The sequence below is a fragment of the Macaca mulatta genome, chromosome X (genome assembly GCF_049350105.2).
Source record: "Macaca mulatta isolate MMU2019108-1 chromosome X, T2T-MMU8v2.0, whole genome shotgun sequence".
NCBI classification, from domain to species: Eukaryota; Metazoa; Chordata; class Mammalia; order Primates; family Cercopithecidae; genus Macaca; species Macaca mulatta.
This window is the reverse complement of record NC_133426.1, coordinates 52,555,342-52,578,743: the sequence shown is the minus strand read 5'-3', so window position 1 is coordinate 52,578,743 and position 23,402 is coordinate 52,555,342. Positions and strand designations below refer to the sequence as shown.

The following is a 23,402-nucleotide window of genomic DNA, read 5'->3' as shown; positions in this document are numbered from 1 at the left end:
ACACGCAGCAAAGGTTTTCAGCCCACACTGCAGACATTCAGTTGCTTTTGTCCCACCTCGGTTATTTAGAAATTAACTTCAGAATGTATACCGTGGGTGACACCAGCTACACTGCTATTAAGTTAACATATTTAAATCAAATATTTATTTTCTGAATTCAAATGTATTTTAAAAGCTGACATTCTTACTTAAAATTCAAAAGCAGGTTATCACACACTAGAAATGTAGCTGTAAGGAAAAATGAAATGAAAAAGTTTGAAATCTAAAGGAAAAAAGGAAATCTAAGTAGGAAGCCAAATTTATCTGCAATGTAAAGCCTGCTTGATGTTATTTCCTTTATTTTTCATAGCAAGTAGTTTTCGTGTACATATTGTAATTTCTACTTTAGAAATGGAAAAACAGTCCCAAAGGGTGTAAGTATCTTGCCCACCATATCAAGGGCACTGTGTGAGAGGCAGTATGGAAACCCATGGCTACTTCATGCCATAGCCTCTAAAGAGACAGTGTAGGTAGGACCCAAGTCATCTTGCTTCAGCAAGTTGCCCTGGTTGCTTGACCCTTTCTTCTACCTAGGCCCTAATTCTCTCATCTAGCTCCATAGCCCAGGGACTTCTCACATGTTCTGTGGCAAGCGGGATACCCTAGGAAAGGAAGCAGATGAGGAGACACAGCACAAGGTTTGGGGGAAGGGGCGGGGAGCTTCTGTGCCCACTAGGGGCGTGCTGCCCTCCATATGTTCAGCTAGCCAGAAGCTCTCTGAATCCCGTCCTTTTGGTTTTGATGGAGGGTTTCATTATGTAGGTGTAGATTAAACTGTTGTCCTGCCATTGGGGATGAATCTAACTTTCTGCCCCTCTCCCTTCCTGAAGGTTGAGCGGGGGGGCTGAAAGTCCCAACACTCTTATTCCCCAGCCTAGAGCTACCTAGGTGCTGCCAGCAACTCACTGGCATATAAAAAGACACCACTTTGTGGAGATTCTAAAAATTGTAGGAGTTGTGTGCCAGGAAGCAGGGTCTAGGACCAAATATGTATTTCATAAAATCATCCCTGTGCACACCAGCTCAATCAGAATACAAAATTTCAAAAATGACATTTATTTTTTTTTTAAATAGAGTCTCTATCTCAAAAACAAACAAACAAACAAACAAACAAACAAAAAAAACCTCTTCCTGGACCTCCTGGCTCAAGGTATCCTCCATCCTTTGGCACTAGAGTAGCTGGGAAGGCAGCTACATAGAGACGTGCATACATTATGCATTCACTCTTTTATTTTTGTAGAGAGTCTTGTTCTGTTGCCCCATGTGGTCTCAAACTGCTGAGCTCAAGCAATCCTCCTGCCTCAGCATCCCAAAGTGCTGGGATTACAGGCGTGGGAAACCGCACCCAGCCACGATTTTCAATATTATCAAATACCCGGGAAGGAAGTGAACAAAAGATGAGCAGGCCTTCTTTGGTGAAAGCTGCAAAACTTTATTGAGATAGTTTAAGTCAAATATCTAATATAAAACCGGTTTGCGTTGTTTCAGCTTTTCTTCATTTAAACTTGTGGTTGCCCTTCACCTGTAACAGAAACATAACAGGTGGGAACATTACTAGCAGAACTGTGTTTAGATGACATTAAGGATATGGAAAAGACACCAGAGTTTTAGTTTTCTACAATGGACAAAACCAGAAGCCTAAGAGTCACCCTTTGCTTACATTCAGGTAGACCTCTGTAGAGACTTTGACAATAGTCGTCCAAGCAGATGCATTAAAGATATTTTTCAAACACACCCTGCTTTCTAGTGCTACAAGGAAAGCAAGACAGACCAAGGTCCAAACACATTAAATGAAGTGAACCCACTAAAGAGGGGTTTAAAGTAGAAAGCAAACATTGTGCATAGTTTTACTCAAAATACCAGCGCCACACAAAAATCCTAAGAAACAAAAAAGGAATTTACGAAAAATGTATAATTTTTGGCAAACATTCTTTTAATATTCTGACTTGAATCTGTGGTCTGGATGCCAAATGGGCTCCTGGAAACGGTCTGAGTAGTACCTTGAAAGAAAACGGTTAATGTCACCTTAGGAACTGCATAAGTGAAGTGAATAGAAAGGCCAACATTGCATTTGTTTTTACTCTATTGTGCAGAAGGGCAAACACATTTATTTGGGCTCGTTCACCCTTCTGTGGTTTGTAAGGTACAGTAACCGTTTGTACCCAGTGTTCTCCTACCGTGATGTCAACATGAATCATGCCTCTTTTTACACTTGAAAGTATTCCCATTTGTACAATTAAGTATGTGGTCGCATTACTCTTAAGCTATTACTATCAGTTTTGTCATCAACATGTGGTAGCGTTATGAACCATGTCACACATGAAAAAATGGAGGGATACGGAAATGGAAAACAAGAGTAGGACAGCTGAAAAAGCCAAAATTTCTTTCTAAAACTAAATTTTTTTTGAGGGACAGCTGGAATATTTCACAGTTTCTTCCACAGGCTTTGGGATGCTTAGATAATCAGGTATTCGAGAAATAAATAATGTATGCCTTCCTAGCTTATCAATCATTTCATCCATGCTCTGAAAATATTAGTGTTCAAGATTGTAGTCACTTTCAATAATGCCCTATATTAAATCACTCTGTTTTGTTCATATTCCATGTCGTGCTTTTTCCATTTTCTTCAAGATTGTGTAAACGACCGAATACTCTATTTATAGCTAAATTTCAAAACAACAATCTTTTTAATTTATGACATTTCAACTGCTTTTCCTTTTACTAATGATTCGTACCTGTCTTTTATGCACTACCTCTTTCTTTTTCCTTTAAGTTTATTCTGTGGCTCTTTCATCGTTATTTCATAGTATTCTTTTCCTTTATCATGGAATGCGCTGTTTATTTTAATAAGATGTGCATGTAAAGCTATGATCTCCCTAAGAATACAACTGAGGCTTGTTCAATGGGCTCCTGGAAAAAGTCTGAGAACTATCTTTTAATGTAAATAGTGTAATGGAATGGTTCAGCAGAGTAGAGTAAAAACATGTAGGTAATTTCTCCCCTCAACATAGGGTGCTTCCTTTAACTTCAAGAGGTATTGTAATTAACAGTCACCAATTTGGAAAATACGTGTAAAACACAATTACGTCAACTACTCACGATTTAGCACCCTGCTGTTGTTGAACTTCAAACCCTATCACATAATGTCTCAAGGCAGAAACCTGTAATACGTAACCTATGCTATGGTTAGAGGTGACTCTACTATATGAGTCTTCAACCTAATTACACGGAGTAGCTCGTGAAGACTGACAGGAGGGCAGGGGGCATGCTTAGCAGAAGCATCTTACACCCACCTTGAGCATCACTGACCTACATGCATTCTCCCTACTTCACTGGCCACAGAAACCTGATGATCTCTTGCCATTTTATCATTCAGTCATTCAAGGCTTCACTGAGGGAAGACTTTAAAACGCAGTTATTCTTTAAGAGCCAGAGAATTCAGAATTTGACAGAATCCAAGAACACTCATACAGGACTCCATACAGGAAAACAAACATCAAGCAGAGTGCCCACTCATTTTCTTAGGAACCATGAATCTCAACTCAGACATTATAATTGGACGGAAGCTGACTGTTATGAAAAACAAATCATGAAAATCAGAATATCTTGGTCTTCTATCCAACAGGACCAGAGCATGTGGAAATCAGCAATGAAATGGATTTTAATCTATCTGATGTGCATCCATTCTTTTCAATGAGAGCAAGGATGCGTGTGGAATTTATACGATTCATCCAGAGTCTCACAAATTATGGTAGAGCTGGTACTAGAATCTGTTTCAGGGCTCAGCATACTTCACACAAACTCTTATTACAAATGCATTATGTATTTGCTAAAAGCAGAAATTAGAAAAGGATCTGAAAATGTTAGCTGTGGGTTACACACCATCCTAAGAAAATGCTGCCATGTTTGATGATTCAATATAGCTTTCACCCAATTTGTTTCTGTATCTCATAGTGTTTAAGTCTTGCAATCTGGCATTTGGGTCTGAACGGCGTTTCAAAGAAAGTTTGAATTTGCACTGTGTTTTGAAGACAGCAGTAATGTTATCCCTCTAATATCACAAGTATAATATTCTATAAATGAGTAAGCACATAACTTTGCATCTTGTTGGATAACATACCTGCTTCTGGCATTTTACAGTGTTCTCCTTTGGGTATAATCTTCACCTTGATGCCAGCACCCAAATCCAGATTTAACCCTGGTCTTTGACTGACGCAGCTCTTGCAGATCACCTTCCATGTCACGCACTTCAAAATACAAAGGATATCGATTTAAGCATTCTGACATGAAATATAAATAAGGAAATGATGATATTCTTTTTTTTTTTTGAGACGGAGTCTCACGCTGTTGCCCAGGCTGGAGTGCAGTGGCTCGATCTCGGCTCACTGCAAGCTCCGCCTCCCGGGTTCCCGCCATTCTCCTGCCTCAGCCTCCTGAGTAGCTGGGACTACAGGCGCCCACCACCGCGCCCGGCTAATTTTTTGTATTTTTAGTAGCGACGGGGTTTCACTGTGGTCTCGATCTCCTGACCTTGTGATCCGCCCGCCTCGGCCTCCCAAAGTGCTGGGATTACAGGCTTGAGCCACTGCGCCTGGCCAGGAAATGATGATATTCTTTTCCTTAGCGTTATGAAATAAAGCCTGAGCCGGGTTTAGTTGCTCATGCCTATAATCTCAGCACTTTGGGAGGCCGATGTCGCTTGAACCCAAGAGCTGGAGGTGGCAGTGAGTCAAGACCATGCCACAGCAATCCAGACTAGGTGACAGATGACGCTCTGCCACATTAAAAAGAAAAAGGAAGAAAGAAAATAAAAAGAAAAAAATCTCTGTCAGTTAGTGTGGTAATGAATGTCGTGCAAAGATGTTACACCTTTGTTTCCCTGTTTTATGATACTTTATTGTTTTCTGAGTCAGGGTCTCACTCTTTCGTCCAGGCTGGAGTGCTGTGGCACAATCAAGGCCCAGTGTGAGCCCAACCTCTCAGGCTCAACAGAACCTCCTGTCTCAGCCTCCGCAGTGGCTGAGCATATGGGTGCACCCCACCGCCAAGGCTAATTTCTGTTTGTTTGTTTTGTTTGAGACAGGACTTCTCAATGTTGTCCAGGCTGGTCTTCAACTCCTGGGATCAAGGGATTTGCACAACTCAGCCTCCCAAAATTTTGGGATTACAGTCGTGAGCTCCTGGCCCAATGTCTTATTTTGAATACAATCTAAGAATAACTCATACGATATGTAAATTTCCCGCACTTTAACATTGTGTATTATGAACAGCAAGTGTCAACTATCTATGAAATCTGAAGTCAGCTGCACGAATGCCACTTTAATCATAAGTGAAACATAATTTTCCGAAGAATTAGATCAATGTTTTGGTGGGCCTCTGACAAATTCTACAGTTGTGACACCCATCCCTTGTTGAGGTAACTAGGAAATTGTTTGGGTAGTTAATCAACGTTGTGGTATGCTTAGGACCAAGAACCTTATATGTAACTTTACATAAATGAATCCCATTTAGAATAATATACCAAAGTAACAGAAAAAATCATTGTCTTGCAGTGAGACTACAGAAAGTAGGCCCAAATTCAGTCAATGTTTAGCTTGAAAATGCTACCTGTTGGAGATACGTTTTCTGTTTCAGGATAATCTTAACCTACTTTGACTTTTGTAATTATGAATGTATTTAAACAACTGTTAAAACCCCCTTGAAATCACACTAATATAGCTCCCTGTATACCAGTGTCCGGAATTTTCCAACTTTTGTCCAATATACAGTCAAAAGCACCAATCAAAGGAAACAGTGGCTATCATTCATTGAGCTCTTTTCTGGAGTTACTATCCTGTTTCACTGAACTGTTTTGTCCTGAGCCAATACTGAAGTACCTTACAGCACAGACACAATCGAGTGCTATACATCTTAGGCAAACTGCTCACTTTTTATTATTACAACATGGATTGTAGGAAGAACACAAATCTTTGAACATCATATGAATTCCTTCTCCATGAGTCAAGTGTTCTTTGCAAGCCTCAATCTCTGAGCCTCGGATTTCTTATTTATACAATGGGGCTAACATCCCTTTGCAAAGGGGCCTTTTTCATGGTGTTATAAGTTCGGGTGACTTCGCACTCTACACACATTTAACGGGTGCTTACAATACTGTGGAGACCATGGCTAGAAGATCATACACCAACATTCTAAGAGGATCAAATTAAACTATTGAAATAATGTACATTTTTATGCACCAAATTAAATGGTTTCAAGTGACTTAGTAAGGACTGTATTTTCAAGCACACAAATCCATCTCGAAGAATAAAATAAGATTCCTTATATCCAGGGACAGCATGAAGCTGCAAACTATACTCTCCCCTTTCCTGCCAACATTGGGCAAATGTTTGGTATCTTTTCCTATTGTTCTCCTTCCTCCTGTTACTGCTCATGGCATAGACCATGACGCACACATAGACCTTTTCCCGCCCCATAGACATGCTTTCTTTCCCTTCCCAGCACCTTGGATCTCAGCTCTATCCTGATCTTCTTCTGTTTCCTGAACAGGTGTAGGATCCCGACTTTCAGCTGCTGGTTCTTCTTCTTGGGGCTCTCCATTACTGGGCTCCTGGGACTGGCTCTGTGTGTATGTGTTTCAGTGGGTGTGTGCAGATAAAAAGTTTTGCTATTAATACAGGTCAATAATATAAATATGCAGAATACATAGATACTTCTTATCATAAGTACGTCTAGAGGCATTTCTCCAACACTACCCCGTATACCTATTCTTCATAACATTATTCTTTCCTCAGAGAGGTTACTCAAAGATAGATATCCTCAAGGACTTTGGAAGCCATTTTAGTCTATGTTGGGATGAATGAGTGTAATCTGTTCTGAATAAGCATGAGGAGGAAGTTGTGGACAAAATCTGGGCACACACGATCATCCATCCACACAAAACCCAAATATCATCCTCTGGACTAATCTTTCCTTCATGGGATGCCATGATCATTTTTTGTCAACATGGGAGACAATTATGAATGGGAGGCCATAAACAACGCACTACCATTCTGATAGTCCAACAACACTATCAGAAAAATAACTTTCTGCTAAGAGAAAACATCGAATGTTAAGACATTCATAAGCAGAAGCACAATGAACTCAGGAGGTTGTGAACTTCTTCTTGGTATAGGCCTATATGTTTATCTTCCTCATCAACACGTATTTCACTCTCCAAGCAGAATACTGTGATTGGCAAAATGCACTTCAGAGGACAACTAGATTCGACCACTTTGATGGTCAAATGTTAACTTGGTAATTTTTTTTTTTTTTTTTTTTTTTTTTTTTTAGAAATACTCTGAAAAATCCCGGGGCAAGTATGAGTGTGTGCAACTTTTGAAACGAATGCTTGCAAAGCCACTTAAGAAGGTCTAGCTGGCGGAGCAATGTCTTAAGGCTCCCGGCAGAAAACACAGGGTGTTTACCGTGGGGTTGGTTTTGCAGCTGGACACTCCATCAGGGAGACAAGTAGGAAATTACAGCTAGAGAATTAAAATTGAAGTGATGGCGAATTTTGTCACATAATGATTTGCTAGGCCCCTCGTCCCCCCCTGACCCAAATCACTTTTTTAGGAACTCAGAGCCCCACCCACTGGAATCTCCACAGTGGAGTTGAGAATTTGCTACAAAGTACTGGTCACTCCTCAAAGGACACCTGTACCAGGCAGTCTACAGACCTCGGGGCTGCAGTCACTAGCCTGCAGCGTTCCTGGTCTCCAGGACCCTTCCATACCGCTCATGCCATCCCTCCCCTGGTCCCGTCTGGGGAGTCTGGAATCTAATGTCGGGGTTACAGGTTCATCTGGGACTCGGATACCTCCACCAGCAGCACCCCAGCATCGCCCCAGCTTCACCTGAGCCCCTCCACTCCTCAGCCTGCCTTCCTCCCTAGTTATGGCCATGACAAGACAATGGGTGCAGCGTCGCATGAAAGGGACGACAACTTCGAGGCCCTTCTCACCCTGAGTCACCAAACATGCGACCCTCCGGAAGCCCGCTGGTTCCTCCTCACTCTCACTCACACTTCACTCCCAGTTGGATCGGCCTGTGAACCTACCCGCTGTGTCTCAGTAGGAGAGAAAGAATCCAGACCTCACGGACCCCAGCTGCTGGCTCACAGCTCCGCGGAGTTCCCCAGACTGGCTAACGGGCCGATGGGAAGACGCCCAGTGAACATGCGCATGGAGGCGGGCACTAAAGGAGCATGCGCAGTGAGGTCCCCTCTTGCCTTAAGGGTTGTGGTGCCCCTCCTTATCCCGCCTGGTCCTGTCCTGTGCTCCCCTTTAGGTCCCCATTAATGACTTTGGAATCACTCCTCTCTGTGTGTGAGTTGCCCCCCACCCAGGATTCAAATACCTCAAATAATGTCAGCTTTCTAAACTCACCCCATGGCCGGGCACAGTGGCTCACCCCTGTAATCCCAGCACTTTGGGGGGCCAAGGCGGGTGGATCATGAGGCCAAGAGATCGAGACCATCCTGGTCAACATGGTGAAACCCTGTCTCTACTGAAAATACAAAAATTAGCTGGGTGTGGTTACGTGGGCCTGTACTCCCCGCTACTCAGAAGGCTGAGGCAGGAGAATCGCTTGAACCCGGGAGGCGGAGGTTGCAGTGAACCAAGATTGCGCCACTGCCCTCCAGCCTGGTGACAGAGCAAGACTCCGTGAAAACAAACAAACAAACAGACAGACAAAACAAACAAACAAAAAACTCCATGTTCACCTGACCCTCCTCTGCTGTGCTCTATGGCCCTCCTTCTTCCCAGGCCCGGGATCCCACAATAGCAAGGCCATGGCGGTATCGCTGAGGTTTAGTAGAAAGATGACGACCTCAGAGGCCATGGACCAAGTGGCACAACGCACAGGAAGCCCGCCCGCTTCCCCTCACACTCACTCACACTTCAACTTCTGGGAGGACTGATCTGCAGACCTACTGACTAAGTCGTAGTCAACACGAAAGAAGGAAGTCACCACCTATCCTTTCACAGCTGTGCAGGGACAGAAGGCAGAGAACAAGGCGCACGGGCAGCAAGGAACTTTCACAGGAAGGGACGTGCACATTGAGCCAGGGACTTTGCAGGACAGGGTAGGGTTTTCCGCTGTCCTCAGACCCACATCCCCCGCGCGTTTGTAGTAGAAAAAAGGGACTTGAGAGCTTTCGTTTCTCTTTGTCCAATCTCATGCATTCATAAACGTTGGGAACAGACAGCCCCTTACTGGAGGATGTGTCTCAGAAAGACCTTTTGTGGAAGAAATGAATTATTTTCTTATCTTTATTTATAAATCGTTATTTATTTTTTATTTTTCCATACAGAGTGTGGTTCTGTTACTCAGGCTGGAGGGCAGTGGCAAGACCACACCTCAATGAAGCCTTCATTTTTGGGGCTCAAACAATCATCCCGATGTAGCCTCCCCAGTCCCTGCTACTACAGGTGCAGACACCACACCTGGGTAATTGATTTAATTATTTTTTAGATAGGGGTCTCACTGTGTTGTCCATGCTGGTCTCAATTTCCTGGGCTCAAACGATCCTCCCACCTTGGGCAGTTTTATAAATGCTTCCAATAAATGTAATAGAATAAATTCTTCTGAAGACTAAATACACTCACACCTGTTTACTTTTTTCTTTTTAGGTTGTGTTCCTTCACATTTATATCTCTGGACTGGTAACTGATTTCCCTGAATATACCTGTAGGTCATTCAGACAGTGTATGTTTCAGAAATAGCCAAAGATTCTGATTGTAGGCTCTCGGCTCAGTTGTGACCAGAAAACAAGTCCTGCCAGTCTCCTACCTCAGATATATGTTTGTGTGTTGACCTGTCCCTGGGACAAGCTTCCCATGCTGAGACTATGGTATCATAAAGTGGGATGCTTTCTTGAGGGGATAGAGTTACATCCATATTTTCAATCCGTGCATAAATAAATTAATTAATGGATGAAAAGGTGTATGTGATAATGCGAAGCACAATAACAGGTATTTGATTAAATATGTCACCAAATTTTGCTTTAGCAGATCTGATAGTAGTTATGTCAGTCTTTGTGGGTCATGTAGTTTCTGTGGCGTATTGTGTTTTTTAGAAATAATACTTTCAAATGGAAAAAAAACCTCTTATCTCAATGGGTATACAAAACAAGTCATGGGCTGTATTTAGATCTCAAACCATTGTCAGCTAGCCCCTGGATTACGTTTTACTTCACATGTTTAAATGTTGTATTTTTGTACCAGAAGTCAAAATATTAACAAAGGAGAGTTCTACCACCAGGTAAGATTTAGAAAGCCTCAAGAGAAAGTCACTTTAGCCCTGAAAATGAGAAAAGGCCTAATAATCTATAATGTTATCTTTTGTTTTGCTTTGTTTTTAGGTCATGAGAGACTGGAGGTAACGAGGCAGCCATGGGAACTGATACAAAAGAGTGACTAGTCCCTCTGAGGAGGGATGAGACACACAAACTACACCACCTCTGGCAGAGCATGTGTGGAAGAAGTGACAGTCATAACAGGGGGCAAGAAGAAAACCACTGAAAATGTAACAAATTCATAAAGTTCAAACACAGGCATTTGAGAGAGCTGGAATCCTGGGAAGTCTCAGACACCAGTGGAATTCAGGTTCACAGACAGAAAGAGATCCTGTCTGAAAACACAGAGTCAGAGTCTATAAGACTGGATAAAAAGCAAGAACAAAAATAAGAGATGCTGGTGAGTTTGTGTAGAAAAGGCAACACTTACACCCTGTTGGTTGGAGTATAAATTAGTTCAACCATTGTGGAAAGGAGTGTGGCAATTCCTCAGGGACTTAAGAACAGAAATACCATTTGGCCCTGCAGTCCCATTGCTGGGACGGTACCCAAAGGTACATAATTCCTTCTATTATAAAGACGCATGCACATCTATGGTCATTGCAGCACTACTTACGATAGCAAAGACATGGAATCATCCTAAATGCCCATCAATTATAGACTGCACTTTTAAAAATGTGGTATATATACACAATGGAGTACTATGCAGCCATAAAAAGTAGTGAGATCATGTCCTTTCCAGGAACACGGATGGAGCTGGAGACCATTATCCTTAGCAAACTAATGTAGGAACAGAAAACCCAATACCACATGAAGTCATTTATAAATGGGAGCTAATTGCTGAGAACACGTGAACACCCAGGGAGGGCCAACATGCTGGGACCTATCAGAGGGTAGAGGCTAGGAGGAGGGAGAGGATGAACAAAATAACGAATGGGCACTGGCCTTAATACCTGGGTGATGAAATAATCTGTACAACAAACCCCATGACATGAGGTTACCTATATTACAAAACTGCACATGCACTCCCGAGCCTAAACTAAAAGTTAAAAAAAAACTCGCAAAAAATCATGAACTCTTCTGATCTTTTCACTTCAAAAATATCAGTTCATTTCTTTTTATAAAAAGAAGGAAAGAAGGAAGGGAATGAGGCATGAAGGGAGTGAGGAAAGAAGGGAGAAAATAAGGACAAACGGAGCGAGGGAGGGAGGGTGGAAAGAAGTAAGGGAGGGAGAAAGAGAGGGAGAGAGGAATGCAGCAAGGGAGGAAGGGAAGAAGGAAGGAAGGAAGGAAGGTAGGTAGGAAGGAAAGATGGAAAGAAAGAAAGAAGGAAAGAAGGAAAGGGAGAAAAATAGGGCTGGACAAATGTTTCTGTGCCTAGCCAAACAGCTCTTGATGGGAAGTCACTTTTAGAAACTTGATTGAAAAGTAACATAAATCAGAGGATTTTAGTCATCTTCATTTACAGCCCTTTGGAAGTTATTCTGGCTGTTGTTTCTGAGCGATTCAAACCTGCCTTGGTCTCCACTATATCCATGTACTCTCCAGAAGGGCAACTCTTTCCTGGATTGAAAGCCCAACTGAGGACCAACACAAACTGGTTAGTTTAGGAAGAAAAAGAATAGAAAAGTGCAGGAGACAAATATTTCCTCTCCCATTTTTTTATATATATGTATACACACAAACACATATATATTTATATATACATTTACTTTTATATTTTATATATATTATAATATATATAATATATATATATACACACACACACACACACACACACACTTTTCCTCCTCAATCTACAGAGGGACATTTGAATCCCCAAATTTCAAAACTAAGACAGCTGTGTGAGATCATCCTATATAGTTGTTTTTCAAAGAATTTTTAGCAAAAGAACACTCTTGTGAGAGGAAATTTTATCCAAAAGACAACTGTAGAAAATAGGGGAATAAAATTATATTTTTCATATAGATATACCACTTAAATGTCAAGATATCTTTCTATGAAGGCTATCAAAGAGTTTGATTGAGGTTCTTTTGAAGAACCTAATAAAGTATTCTGTGGATTTCTGTGTAACATTTTAGTTGTATATTAACCTCTGCATCTAATTTTTTGGTACTTTTATTGTTGTTGCACAGTTGCAATATGATCTTGATTTTCACAGTATATTTATCAGTAATCTGTATCTTGAAAAAAAAAGAGCCCCACTCTAAAAATAAATAAGTTACAAATAACGCATGGAAGAAGATATTTCCTGCAAATATGAATCACAGAAACTCGAAGCGTCAAATTAATACCTCACAAAGCACACTTTGTAGCGGGGATTATTATAAGGTTTGACAAATTGGGACATTACATAAAAATCATAGAGAGTTGCATTGATTCAGAACACAGAAACACCATGAATATGTTGGCACCTTCAAAATACTTGAGGGAAAACTGATATATTACAAAGTAGAAATAAACACATGTGCATTTAGTAGAAGACTTCAACATCACTCCGAGCATTTGGTAGAAAAAGTGTACAAAAAATCAGGATACATAAATGCAGAAGGCTTGAACAACACTGTCAAACCACATGGCCTAATTGATATTCATAGAGCAACAGCAGAATGCACGTTCTTCTCAAGTGCTCGTGGAATGATCACCAATTCAGAGCTTCGCAGATGTTGACATGTGCTCTGCTTTCCTGGAAAAGTCACTCTCACCATCACCTTTTTCAAGGATGTGAACGCTGAGGCACGAAGGAGGGTAATTACTGGTTTACTCAGGGGATGCTAAGAACAGAGGAGAAAACCCCAGTGCTCAGGTGTGTGTCTGTCTGGTGGGCCATGTTCGCCAACCCATTTAAGTGGACAGGGCTCCAAATAGCTACCTAAAGATGAGGTTTGGGGAATTTTCCACTTTACACTTGAAATCACTGGCTTCATCTCAACTGAGGCCTGACTGCCCAGTGTCTCAAAGACACAGGTCATGACCTGATCCTTCAGGAACAGATGGTGTTCAGCTTTGTGATAGTGACTTTCAAGGTGTGGAACACTTGGGGTGCCTTTGAGACACCTCAGGCTTCGTATCTCTGCTTTGAATGAAAAGCTCATCACCCACGGCAGCCAAGGAGGTACCTTTACTCGGTGGGGCTGATCTGTTGAATTTTTCTGTCCAGAAAATGAAAACTTCTGGGAGCACTTCCAGTTTCGTGTAGCCTCTTAATAATTGATGCCCCTAAATTCCGTATGTCCTCAGAGACTGTTCCTTTGATTCTGGGATGGAACCAGCTTTAATGCATTTATGTCTTAACTATAAAAGCCAAGTTGTTAACCTACATGAAAATAAGACTTTGTTCATGTCACACATTCCAACAGGTTCCATTTGTAATTCCTCAAAGTGGGATACTGAAAAAACAAACAAACAAACAAACAAAACTAAAAAGCCTGGTCATTGAAATTAGATTCTGTTATTGTACTTTGTGAAGAATTTTCCTCCTTCAGTATTAATTACCACTGGGCTCATCAATACCTTTGTAAATAAAGGGACAAAAACCATGTGGCGTCTACGAATGTGGCAGTATGAGGAAGTAAAGGGAGACCACAGCCCAATGGCTCTTCTCTTGTTTCAAACAGAGTCTGTGGGGTGAAGTACCCACATCTCTCCCCCATCCCTCAATATTCTCATCCTACTCCTGACTGTTCTCTCTTTAGGTGGGATTTTCTAAATATGATTGTCTACAAGTGTTGGTGGGGATGTTGCTATGTGAGGGTATCCATAATCAGTCATCTTAAAGCAAAGATGAATGGAGAGGAGAGTTTTGTGATCCGTTTTCAAGTGCACTGCTTTTGGGTGTGTGGCTGCAAAAACACATGCTCTCAGCAATCCCACAGCAGCTGTCTCAGAAGATTGGCCCTGGTGCCACCACAGCTGCTGTTGCAGAGCCAGGAGCTCCTAGTGCTTTGGTGTCTTCTCCTTAAATTTGGGGCCGTGACCCCCTCTGCTCACCCAATTCCTGGTAGCATCTGCTGAGTTGCCTGGTTTGTTCCAGCGTTCCCCGAGAGCCTGTTGTGTAACAACTTTTCAGAGGGTCTTTAGGGATTCCACCCACACCACAGCAGTGACTCTGCAATGGCCATGTGCTTATCTTTTTGGAGCCCCCGTGTGTGTCCTCTTCAGTGGAGCTGTGAAGAATTCTACTTAAGTATAGATCTCATTCTGATGCTCATCAGGCTGCTTAGAAAGCTGCTCATCTCGTCTTTGGACACATGTACTTCATTCCTTTTGTGTGCATTGAAGTCTGATGTGATTTTATTAATGATGTGGACCCTTGTAGTTAGGTACTTTTAAATATCTTGGTGAATTTAACTCTGGCAACAACTTGAAGAAGTCGTTGTGTGATGCCCATTTTACAGGTGAGGAAACTGACACTCGTAGAGGTAGAGTAGGTTTATTCACTCCACACAGGCGCTTGATGCGTTTCACATCTCAACGTAGAAGTCTTTCTCTAAAGTTCATGCTGTGCACGAACATGCACTACACATACTGATGAAAATAAGACTATTGTCCTCCTTCCAAGTGGGAAATTAATGTCATAGCTGGATAAAGACCCTTGTAAAAAAACTGCACTTCAAGGTTTTCTATCTCAGTATTCCAATGGAAAAACATGGAATTTTAGCCAGCTCCTGGAGAGACCAGGAAGCACAGTGTCCTACAAGAATAGGGATTCCTTGGAAGTGAGGTTCACCTTGACTCAAGAAAGATGACTCACGTGCGGTGAAAGGCAATTATCCAGGGCCTCAAGAACAGCACCAGGAAGGAGAGCTGGGTCTGGTGGGATTGTGGGGGTCCTCTCTCCCACCTGAAAATCTACCGCTGCCTGCTGACCCTCTCAAGATGGTGACCTCTCTGGGTTCCAGCACCTAAAATAGGCAAAACTGGGAGGATGCCGATTTCTCCATTCTGTGCCAGACATGTTTCAGAGAAACATGACCAAGGAGAACTATGAGAAAAAATGCAACTCTGTGTCAGGCCGTTCAGTGCTTGACTGGTGCCCTGGGGAGCACATGCATGCCAAGAAGACTGAAGGGGGCCAAGCCTGCAGGAAATGTCTGTCAGACCTGCCTCTTAGACCTAGAGTATCACTGCCCATACAGGTTCATGGCACAGACTTGCCTTTAAAGGCAACTGCAGATATGGACAGAGGAATTTCTAACCCTGGTAGAACACGGCCAGTTGTTCTGCTGGGGAAAGTCGCATCCAGTAGTGAGATGCTGCTCAAACTAGCCCGGACCACACTGTACTGGCTGAGGAATAAGCCTTACATTTGTTCTTTCTGGGTGAAAGGAGAGGACTGTCTGCAAAGACATGAGAAGCCTGCAGATCCGGATGACCCCCCCTTGCGGGTCAGAATATTAAAGATCGATATTGTGGAAACAGTGACCCTGTAGCAGATAAGCTTCTAAAGCAGGCTTCAACCATGCGTCGTCTTGAATCACCAACAGAGAAGGCTGCCACCACACTGTATGTTGGTGATCTGGCGGATACCATTACTCAGACAGATTTAAGAAATTGTCTCTGCCTGTTGGTGACATCCGCATGGTCACTGTTGTGCACAGATAGCAGTGTGCCTTTCATCCAGCTTTCCACAGGGTGGTACGGAAGTGCGTACCGAGAAGTCCTCTAATGAACTGATTGTCCATGGCCACAGACTCCACGTAAAATCCCAGCCTAGGGAACTTCAAGAAACTTTATTGAATCCCTTAGGTAGCAAGACTGTCTGAAATATATCCACTCTTCCCAGGACAGACATGAGGTTGAGAAGAGTGACCTCAGAGCACACAGCAACACAGGACATGAGGAACACAGTGTGAGACTCACCATAAGGGTAAGGCAGTGCATCTTATGAGAAGACCTCACAACTCTTACTGGCCTTTCTCCCCAGAGGCCTCAGTTTATCTCAAATCCCTGCTCCTCATGGGTGGTGAATGGAGTTGTGTCAGGAAATGACCTTTTAGATCCCCAAAAGGCATGGGCTTCTCTCAGAGGCCACTGAACACATAGGATGGAACATGATGCAAGCTGTTGTCCCACTCCCATCAGCTTTGATATCCTTCTTGCACCATCATGTGCTTCCATGGGGGCCTAGAGCAATGACACGACCTAGGGCCAATGACTCCCCTTTTTAGGAGACCGGCCCCTCACCTGAGCAGTGCGTCTCTCCTCTCCTCCTTTCAGCTGTCCTTCTCCTGATCCCATCTGCCATTCCATAGCAGACAGGTGTCCCTGGTAGCCTGCTGATCTAGCCTGGCCCCTTCCTCCTGTGTCCCAGCCTGGAGAGGGCTGCTCTCGCCGAGTGGAATGACATCAGTCCCAGGATCCCAGAGCCATGACTACTACAGAGCCATCCATTGCATCAGTGTCCCATGGCAGTGGTTGACCTTTGAAATGAGGCTTCATCACCCATCGCAGCTGGCCCTGAAGCACTTTCTTTTCGTCTCATTTGAGACAGGCTGTCACTGTGTTGCTCAGCCTGTAGTGCAGTGGAGAAATCATAGCTCGCTGCAGCCTTGACCTCCCAGACTCAAGCAATCCCTCCATCTCAGCCTCACAAGTAGCTGGAATTACATGCGTGTTCCACCATGCCTGGGTATATACTTTTTAAGTTTTTTGTAAAGACAGGGTCTCCCTATGTTGCCCAGGATGGTCTTGAACTCTGGGGCTGAAACAATCCTCATGCCTCGATGACCCAGCATGCTGAGATTTGAGGTCTGAGCCACCTCACCTTGCCGTGAACCATTTTCTTTCTTTTAAAATTGTTACTATACTTTAAGTTCTGGGATACGTGTGCAGAACATGCAGGTTTGTTACACAGGTATACACGTGCCATGGTGGTTTGCTGCACCCATCAAGCCGTCATCTACATTAGGTATTTCTCCTAATGCTATCCCTCCCCTAGACCCCCATCTCCCAACAGGCCCCGGTGTGGGATGTCCCCCTCCCTGTGTCCACGTGTTCTCATTGTTCGACTACCACTTATGAGTGAGAACATGCAGTGTTTGGTTTTCTGTTCCTGTGTTAGTTTGCTGAGAATGATGGTTTCCAGCTTCATCCATGTCCCTGAAAAGGACATGAACTCATCCTTTTTAATCTTTTTAATGGCTGCATAGTATTCCATGGTGTATATGTGTCACATTTTCTTAATCCAGCCTATCATTGATGGGGCATTTGGGTTGGCTCTAAGTCTTTGCTATTGTGAATAGTGCTGCGATAAATGTACGTGTGCGTGTGTCTTTATAGTAGAGTCAGGCACAGGCAGGGTCGACCAGGGTGTTCCTGCTGTCCCCACACCCGAATTCCAGGGTGTTTGTAGTGGAAAGCAAGGGATGCGAGAGCTTTTGTGTGTGTATGTTTGTGTGTGTGTGTGTGTGTGTTTGTGTGTGTGTGTGTCTGTGCATGTGTGTCTTGCCCAGCCATTCTCGTGCATCCAGAAACGTTGGGAACAGAGAGTCCCACGTCTCCCTTAGTGCAGAGTGTGTCTCAGAAAGACATTTTGTGACAGAAATAAAGAATTTTATGTCTATATTTACACATGTCTTTTTCTCAGGGTGTTTTTCTGTTGCTGAGGGTGGAGGGCAGTGGCATGACCATGCCCACCTAATCCATTTAATTTTTTTTTCAGATGAGGTGTGTCAGTGTGTTGCTCAGCCTGCCTTCAAATACACAGCCTCAAGTGATCTTCCCATGTTGGCCATTTTTTAAAAAATGCTTTTTATACATGCTGTAAACTCAATCAATCCACACTTCTGTGCTTTGTTAAGGCTGTGTTATTCCACATTTAAATCTGTCAACTGGTAACTGATTTCCATGAAAACCTGTAAGGTGATCATGGCTCATCAGTCAGTGTGATTTCAGCGTTGACTCACAGCAGCTTGGAAAGCCTGCATGGGAAGTATTTCTTGAGGAAAACTGGAGAGTTTCCAGGAACAGTTTTGAAAAACAGAGACAACCAACGTCTTCCTTCCCTCTCTTGCCTCTCCTCATGTGCCAGGTTTTCTGCTTTCTCCAATTGTTAAAAAATCAGCATGGAGTATTCTGTGATGAAAAGCTTTTATCTCTTTCATCATCCCGTTTCTTCCTCAAAACTTTTTTGTTTTTTATTCTGGAAGGGTTGTAAGCAGAAGGCACTAAACATGTTCAGAAAAACACATTATAATAGAAATGTGGTGAAAAGTCATCATATTTATGAAATGGTCATGATGAAATCCTGAATTTGTAATAATTGTAAAACTCAGTTTGCATAACCTCCATCCCTTTTGTCTCTATCACTTATCCGGTGACAAGTGTAGAAAAGATGAATTCCTTGCTTGTGACAGCTGCGTTAATTAGTCAAACTGCTGGATCCCGTCCATTGATATCACACATCCAGATTTAATAGCCATAAAATGCAAAGGCATTTTTACAACTGTGGCCGTTTTCTTTATCTCATTGTAATTTCCATCAAACCCCTAGCACTAAATTCAACATTAACACACTTACAAGTACCATGGCCAAGAGAGATCCTGCCTCAAATGTTGAGAGCAGGCTGCAGCAGTGGCAGCCCAGCTGAAGACAAGGCTGGAATGTGTCTTCACAAACCAGCATTCCCCTTTTGAGGCAGGGTTTTTCTCCTTTGCCCAGGCTGGAGTAAACAGGACGACTTATAGTGCATCACAATGTAGGACTCCTGTGCTCAAGCGATCCTCCTGCCTTACCTTTTTGAGTAGATGGGACTACAGACACGTGCCATGATGCCCAGCTAATTTTAAAAATTGTGTAGAGCAGGGGTCTCACTATGTTGCTCAGGCTGGTCTTGAACTCCTGGCTTCAAATGATTCTCCTCCCTCAGCCTCTCAAAATACTGGGATTACAAGCACGAGCCACTGCCCAGGGCCGCCTTCTCACTTATTTTTCCTTTATCTAAGGTTTAAGGTTTATCTAAGGCTTTGCTGAAGTCCAGGAAACTGATTTTTTTCCCTCCCACTTGGAGGAAACAGCAATTCAAACGTTCAGGATTTTTGACCTACTGAAAGTTCATTGGCAACAATTGTGTCCTGTCTCTACCTGCCTGCAGGGGAAAACAAAACTTAAAGTCAGCACCAGGCTGCACTTTTCCTCCATACATTATCCTGCACAGAACAGCAGTTGAGGGATCCAGTGAGCCAGTTCTCTTCCAGTTGGAGAGATTATTGTTAAATGCTGTGAGGACATGTGTTTTTCATAATAGACAACAGCTCGGCTGTTGCTTCATACTATGGGGAAATGCATAGTCTCCCAGGAGCGACAGCTTCATCATCTCTACCCCTTCACTCTTCCTTTACTCAAAGAAAGTTTCACCATGTTGTAGTGAGTCAGGGTCCTGCTGGTGAATCACACAGTTGCTGACAGTGTCAGGAACCCCCAAAGCCACCCTCACCTTCAGTGATTCATGGACATTCTCTGCTGCCCTCCTGCATACAATACTCCTAATTGAAGCCAGCCGCCTCACCTCAGGTCAGTATACCATGCCTCCCACCTTGTCACGGGCTTTGCTCCTACAGTGATCACTCTTCTCTCCTGAACCATCAACTGCTCCCTCTACATTGGATCATTCCCCAAGCTACGGGAAAACTCACCCTCTAACCCCATGTCCTTCTGTAGCTACGAACACATGTGTCTGCTGCCCTGCAAAGGAAAACTGCATGAACTCATGCAACACACTTCATTGGAGTCCATTTTCAAAATTTTCTACAAAGGAAAATGAACCAGAATATCTAAACCAATTCTGAAGTGTAACTTGGGGGAATTTACTCTACGTGATGTTAAGATTCACATTAATTCTATTTTATTCATTGATTGATTATGTTATCAGTGAGTTGGAAGAATGTGACTTCTCCCTTGGCTTGGGGACTGATCCAATATAGAGGGAGCCATCGATGGTTCAGGAGAGAAGAGTGATCAGTGCAGGAGCAGAGCCCCTGAGAAGGTGGGAGGCATGGGATCCTCAGCTGAGGTGAGGGTGCTGCCTTGAGTTAGGAGCACTGAATGAAGCTATTCATTATGATTTTTAATCATCCAGCCGCATATGGCAATTGTGTTACTTCTGCGATATTCAAGACAGTGTGGTATTGGGGGAAAATCTACAGATCAAAATCCAGTAGAGTCCAGCTATAGACTCACAAACCTAATAAGTTGATTTTCAGAAAAGAGGCAAAGGCAATTGAGCAAGATTATCTTTTAAGAAATTGTGTTATTTTGTCCTGTCTCGTGGCAACTACATTAGTTGTTTTTTATTTTTTTGGTTTCCTTTCCTGTGTTTCTCCTTTGCACTTCAACTGCTGTTCTCTTTGTCTGTCTGCCCCATCACAGTGGGATATTTCCCACAGTAAGGAACTAGTGTCTTTGTGATATTCGATATGTCCATCCCTTCAATGATAAACCGAATCAAGCAAATGTGGTCCATATACACCATGGAATACTATGCAGCCATAAAACGAATGAGCTCATGTCCTTGGCAGGGACATGGGTGGTGGTGGCGGCCATTATCCTTAGCAAACTAATGCAGGAACAGAAAACCAAATACCGGATGTTCTTACTTATAAGTGGGAGCTAAATGATGAAAACACATGGACACACGGGAGAAGCATCACACACTGGGGCGTACTGGAGGGCAGGGGTGGGAGGAGGAAGAGGATCAGGAGGAATAGCTCATGGATGCTGGGCTTAATACCTGGGTGATGTGATGATTTGTGCAGTAAATCACAGTTGCACACATTTACCTATGTAACAAACTTGCACATCCCGCACATGTACCCCTGAACTTAAAGTAAAATTTGGAAATTTAAAAAGAAGTCAATATCTCAGAATCCGGCCTTTTATGTTTTGGTCTTTGTGTCATTTATCTAAGCATTATGGTGACATAAAAGCTGAGGCGTAACAACAGTTAGTATGATTAGCGGTTTAGCAGGATTATAGCTCAGTATGATCTAACATCAACTACTAATATTGAATTGCATTCAGCTCCTTGACCCACTTAAGGAAAGTTGGTAAGATAAAGTATTCACGCTTGAAAGTAAATTTCACGTGAAGTGGATCAACACTAAGTATCACAGATGTCCCTGTCACGATACTAATGAATTACATAATAGTAACCATAGGACCCAGTCAATAATAAAGGGGGAAATAAAAGAAGACATATCAAAGCATCATCAGATGAGTGCAGAAGCACACACGTGAACACACCCTGCAGTCAAACTGACCAACTTAAACATCACCGAGTGCCATTTCAAGCATTATGTAGAAAGCTACAGACAACTGTGAACTTATTCTGAGCACATCTTAATCCATCATCTTCATAGATGGCTACAGAAATGGCCTGTAAACATTTTGTCTGATACCCCCTAAAATAGTGACGTTCAAACTCTTTTATGACACTGTGTGAGAAATACACAGTTTATATATAGTCGACTAGGCAAATAAATATATGTATGTTCATGGGGATGTGCAGTGTATTTGTATATTCTATATGCAGCGAACGCTATTTAGTAATTTATTTTATCTCCGTTCTTTTAAATGCTGTTTTTGGCTGACAACATTAATCTTATGAGTGACCATGGATTAAAAACCAGTTAAGAAATAATTAAAGCCTTTTCAGAGAACATCTCGAATGGTTGATAAATGTTGCTGTAGAATATATGCAAAAACACATTAGAACTCAGTTTTGTCCGCCTCCTTAGCAATTCAGTATTTTTAGACAAAAACGTCATCTTTGATGTGGATCACCAAAGCTACTACAAAATATACTATTACTGATGAAGTGTGTGTTTCATCTGCAGATATCTGTGTCTCTTTTCCACAGGTGAAGTCTTATTTGGACAGATGGGAACTCACAGGCAAAAGGGACAGAAAGTACATGTGACCTCTTGTCCTCTTGGTATCATGTGGAGGCTTTGCTTGGGCTGCAGCATAGGTGAACGCCATGCATTGCCTGCATTCACGGGGACCTCCTTGTGAACGCACAGGGACCTCCATTCCCCTACTGTGCTCCAATTTTAGGAGGCAAGTGGGAGAGTTGCACTGAACATGGTAGGTAGTAAATAATTTGGCCTCAACCACCAAGCAATCTGAGCTCAGGTGACAGTGTTTACTCTGGTACCCTGAAACTTGCCAGCTGCTCGGAATCTGTAGACTTTGTCCCACCCACCCACCATCCTGTGGAAATCTAAGTTTGGTCATAGATTCCCGTGCATGGAGGATGGAAAGCTCTGGTCGTGTGGGAAATTGAGCCCCCTCATAGGTAGACTGGTTGTGTTGGTCCCAGCTCTGTTTCCTCCCTTAACAGCTAGAGAGTTGCTGTAGGGTCACGTATCAGGCAACTCTTCTTGTCTCTACAATGTCTTTCATACTTTCCGCTGCTTCCTGTTTGTCACAAGGGTTCCTTCACAACTTTCCCAATCCCAATCCTAATATGATCCTTTGAACTCATCCAGCAGGTCTGGAGTTATTGAGTCTTCCAACCTCCAGCTTTCTCCCGTGCTGCATGCCTCCTATCCTCGAACAACAGACTCCAGGTTCTTCCACTTTTGGACTCTTGAACTCACACCAGTGATCTGCAAGGGGCTCTCAGGCCTTTGGCCACAGACTAAAGGCTGCAATGCTGGCTTCAATACGTTTGAGGTTTTGGAACTCAGACTGCCTTTCTTGCTCCTCAGCTTGCTGATAGCCTATTTTGGGACTTCGCCTTATGATTGTGTAAGTCAATACTCCTTAATAAACCCTGCTTCACATACACATCTATCCATCAGTTCTGTCCTTCTACAGATCCTAACTAATACAGTGTGAAACAGTACCGTCCAGTCCAGCCATCTGATGACATGACCATTTGCTAACCAGTTGCTCACAGAAAGTTTGAGTCTAGAAATCACTGTCTCCCATTCTTTGAGCACTTCTGAGTGCACTATATTAAAACCTGGGGTTAATAAGAAACAAAATAAAGTAAAAATTAATAATGATACTGCCCTTGCCAAGA

General features: G+C 42.8%; 1 protein-coding gene across 1 annotated transcript; it reads right to left on the bottom strand.

Annotated features, from left to right (window-relative positions):
* Positions 1–1,447: 1,447 nt before the first annotated feature.
* Positions 1,448–8,257, bottom strand: LOC144338563 (X antigen family member 1-like). The gene is made up of 4 exons (XM_077988491.1): positions 8,135–8,257; positions 6,541–6,658; positions 4,160–4,286; positions 1,448–1,561 (listed from the first exon to the last, which is right to left on the bottom strand). Exons 2-4 carry the CDS (start codon positions 6,634–6,636, stop codon positions 1,539–1,541), a joined length of 246 nt encoding a protein of 81 aa, XP_077844617.1. The 5' UTR covers positions 6,637–6,658; positions 8,135–8,257; the 3' UTR covers positions 1,448–1,538.
* Between the last annotated feature and the right edge of the window lie 15,145 nt (positions 8,258–23,402).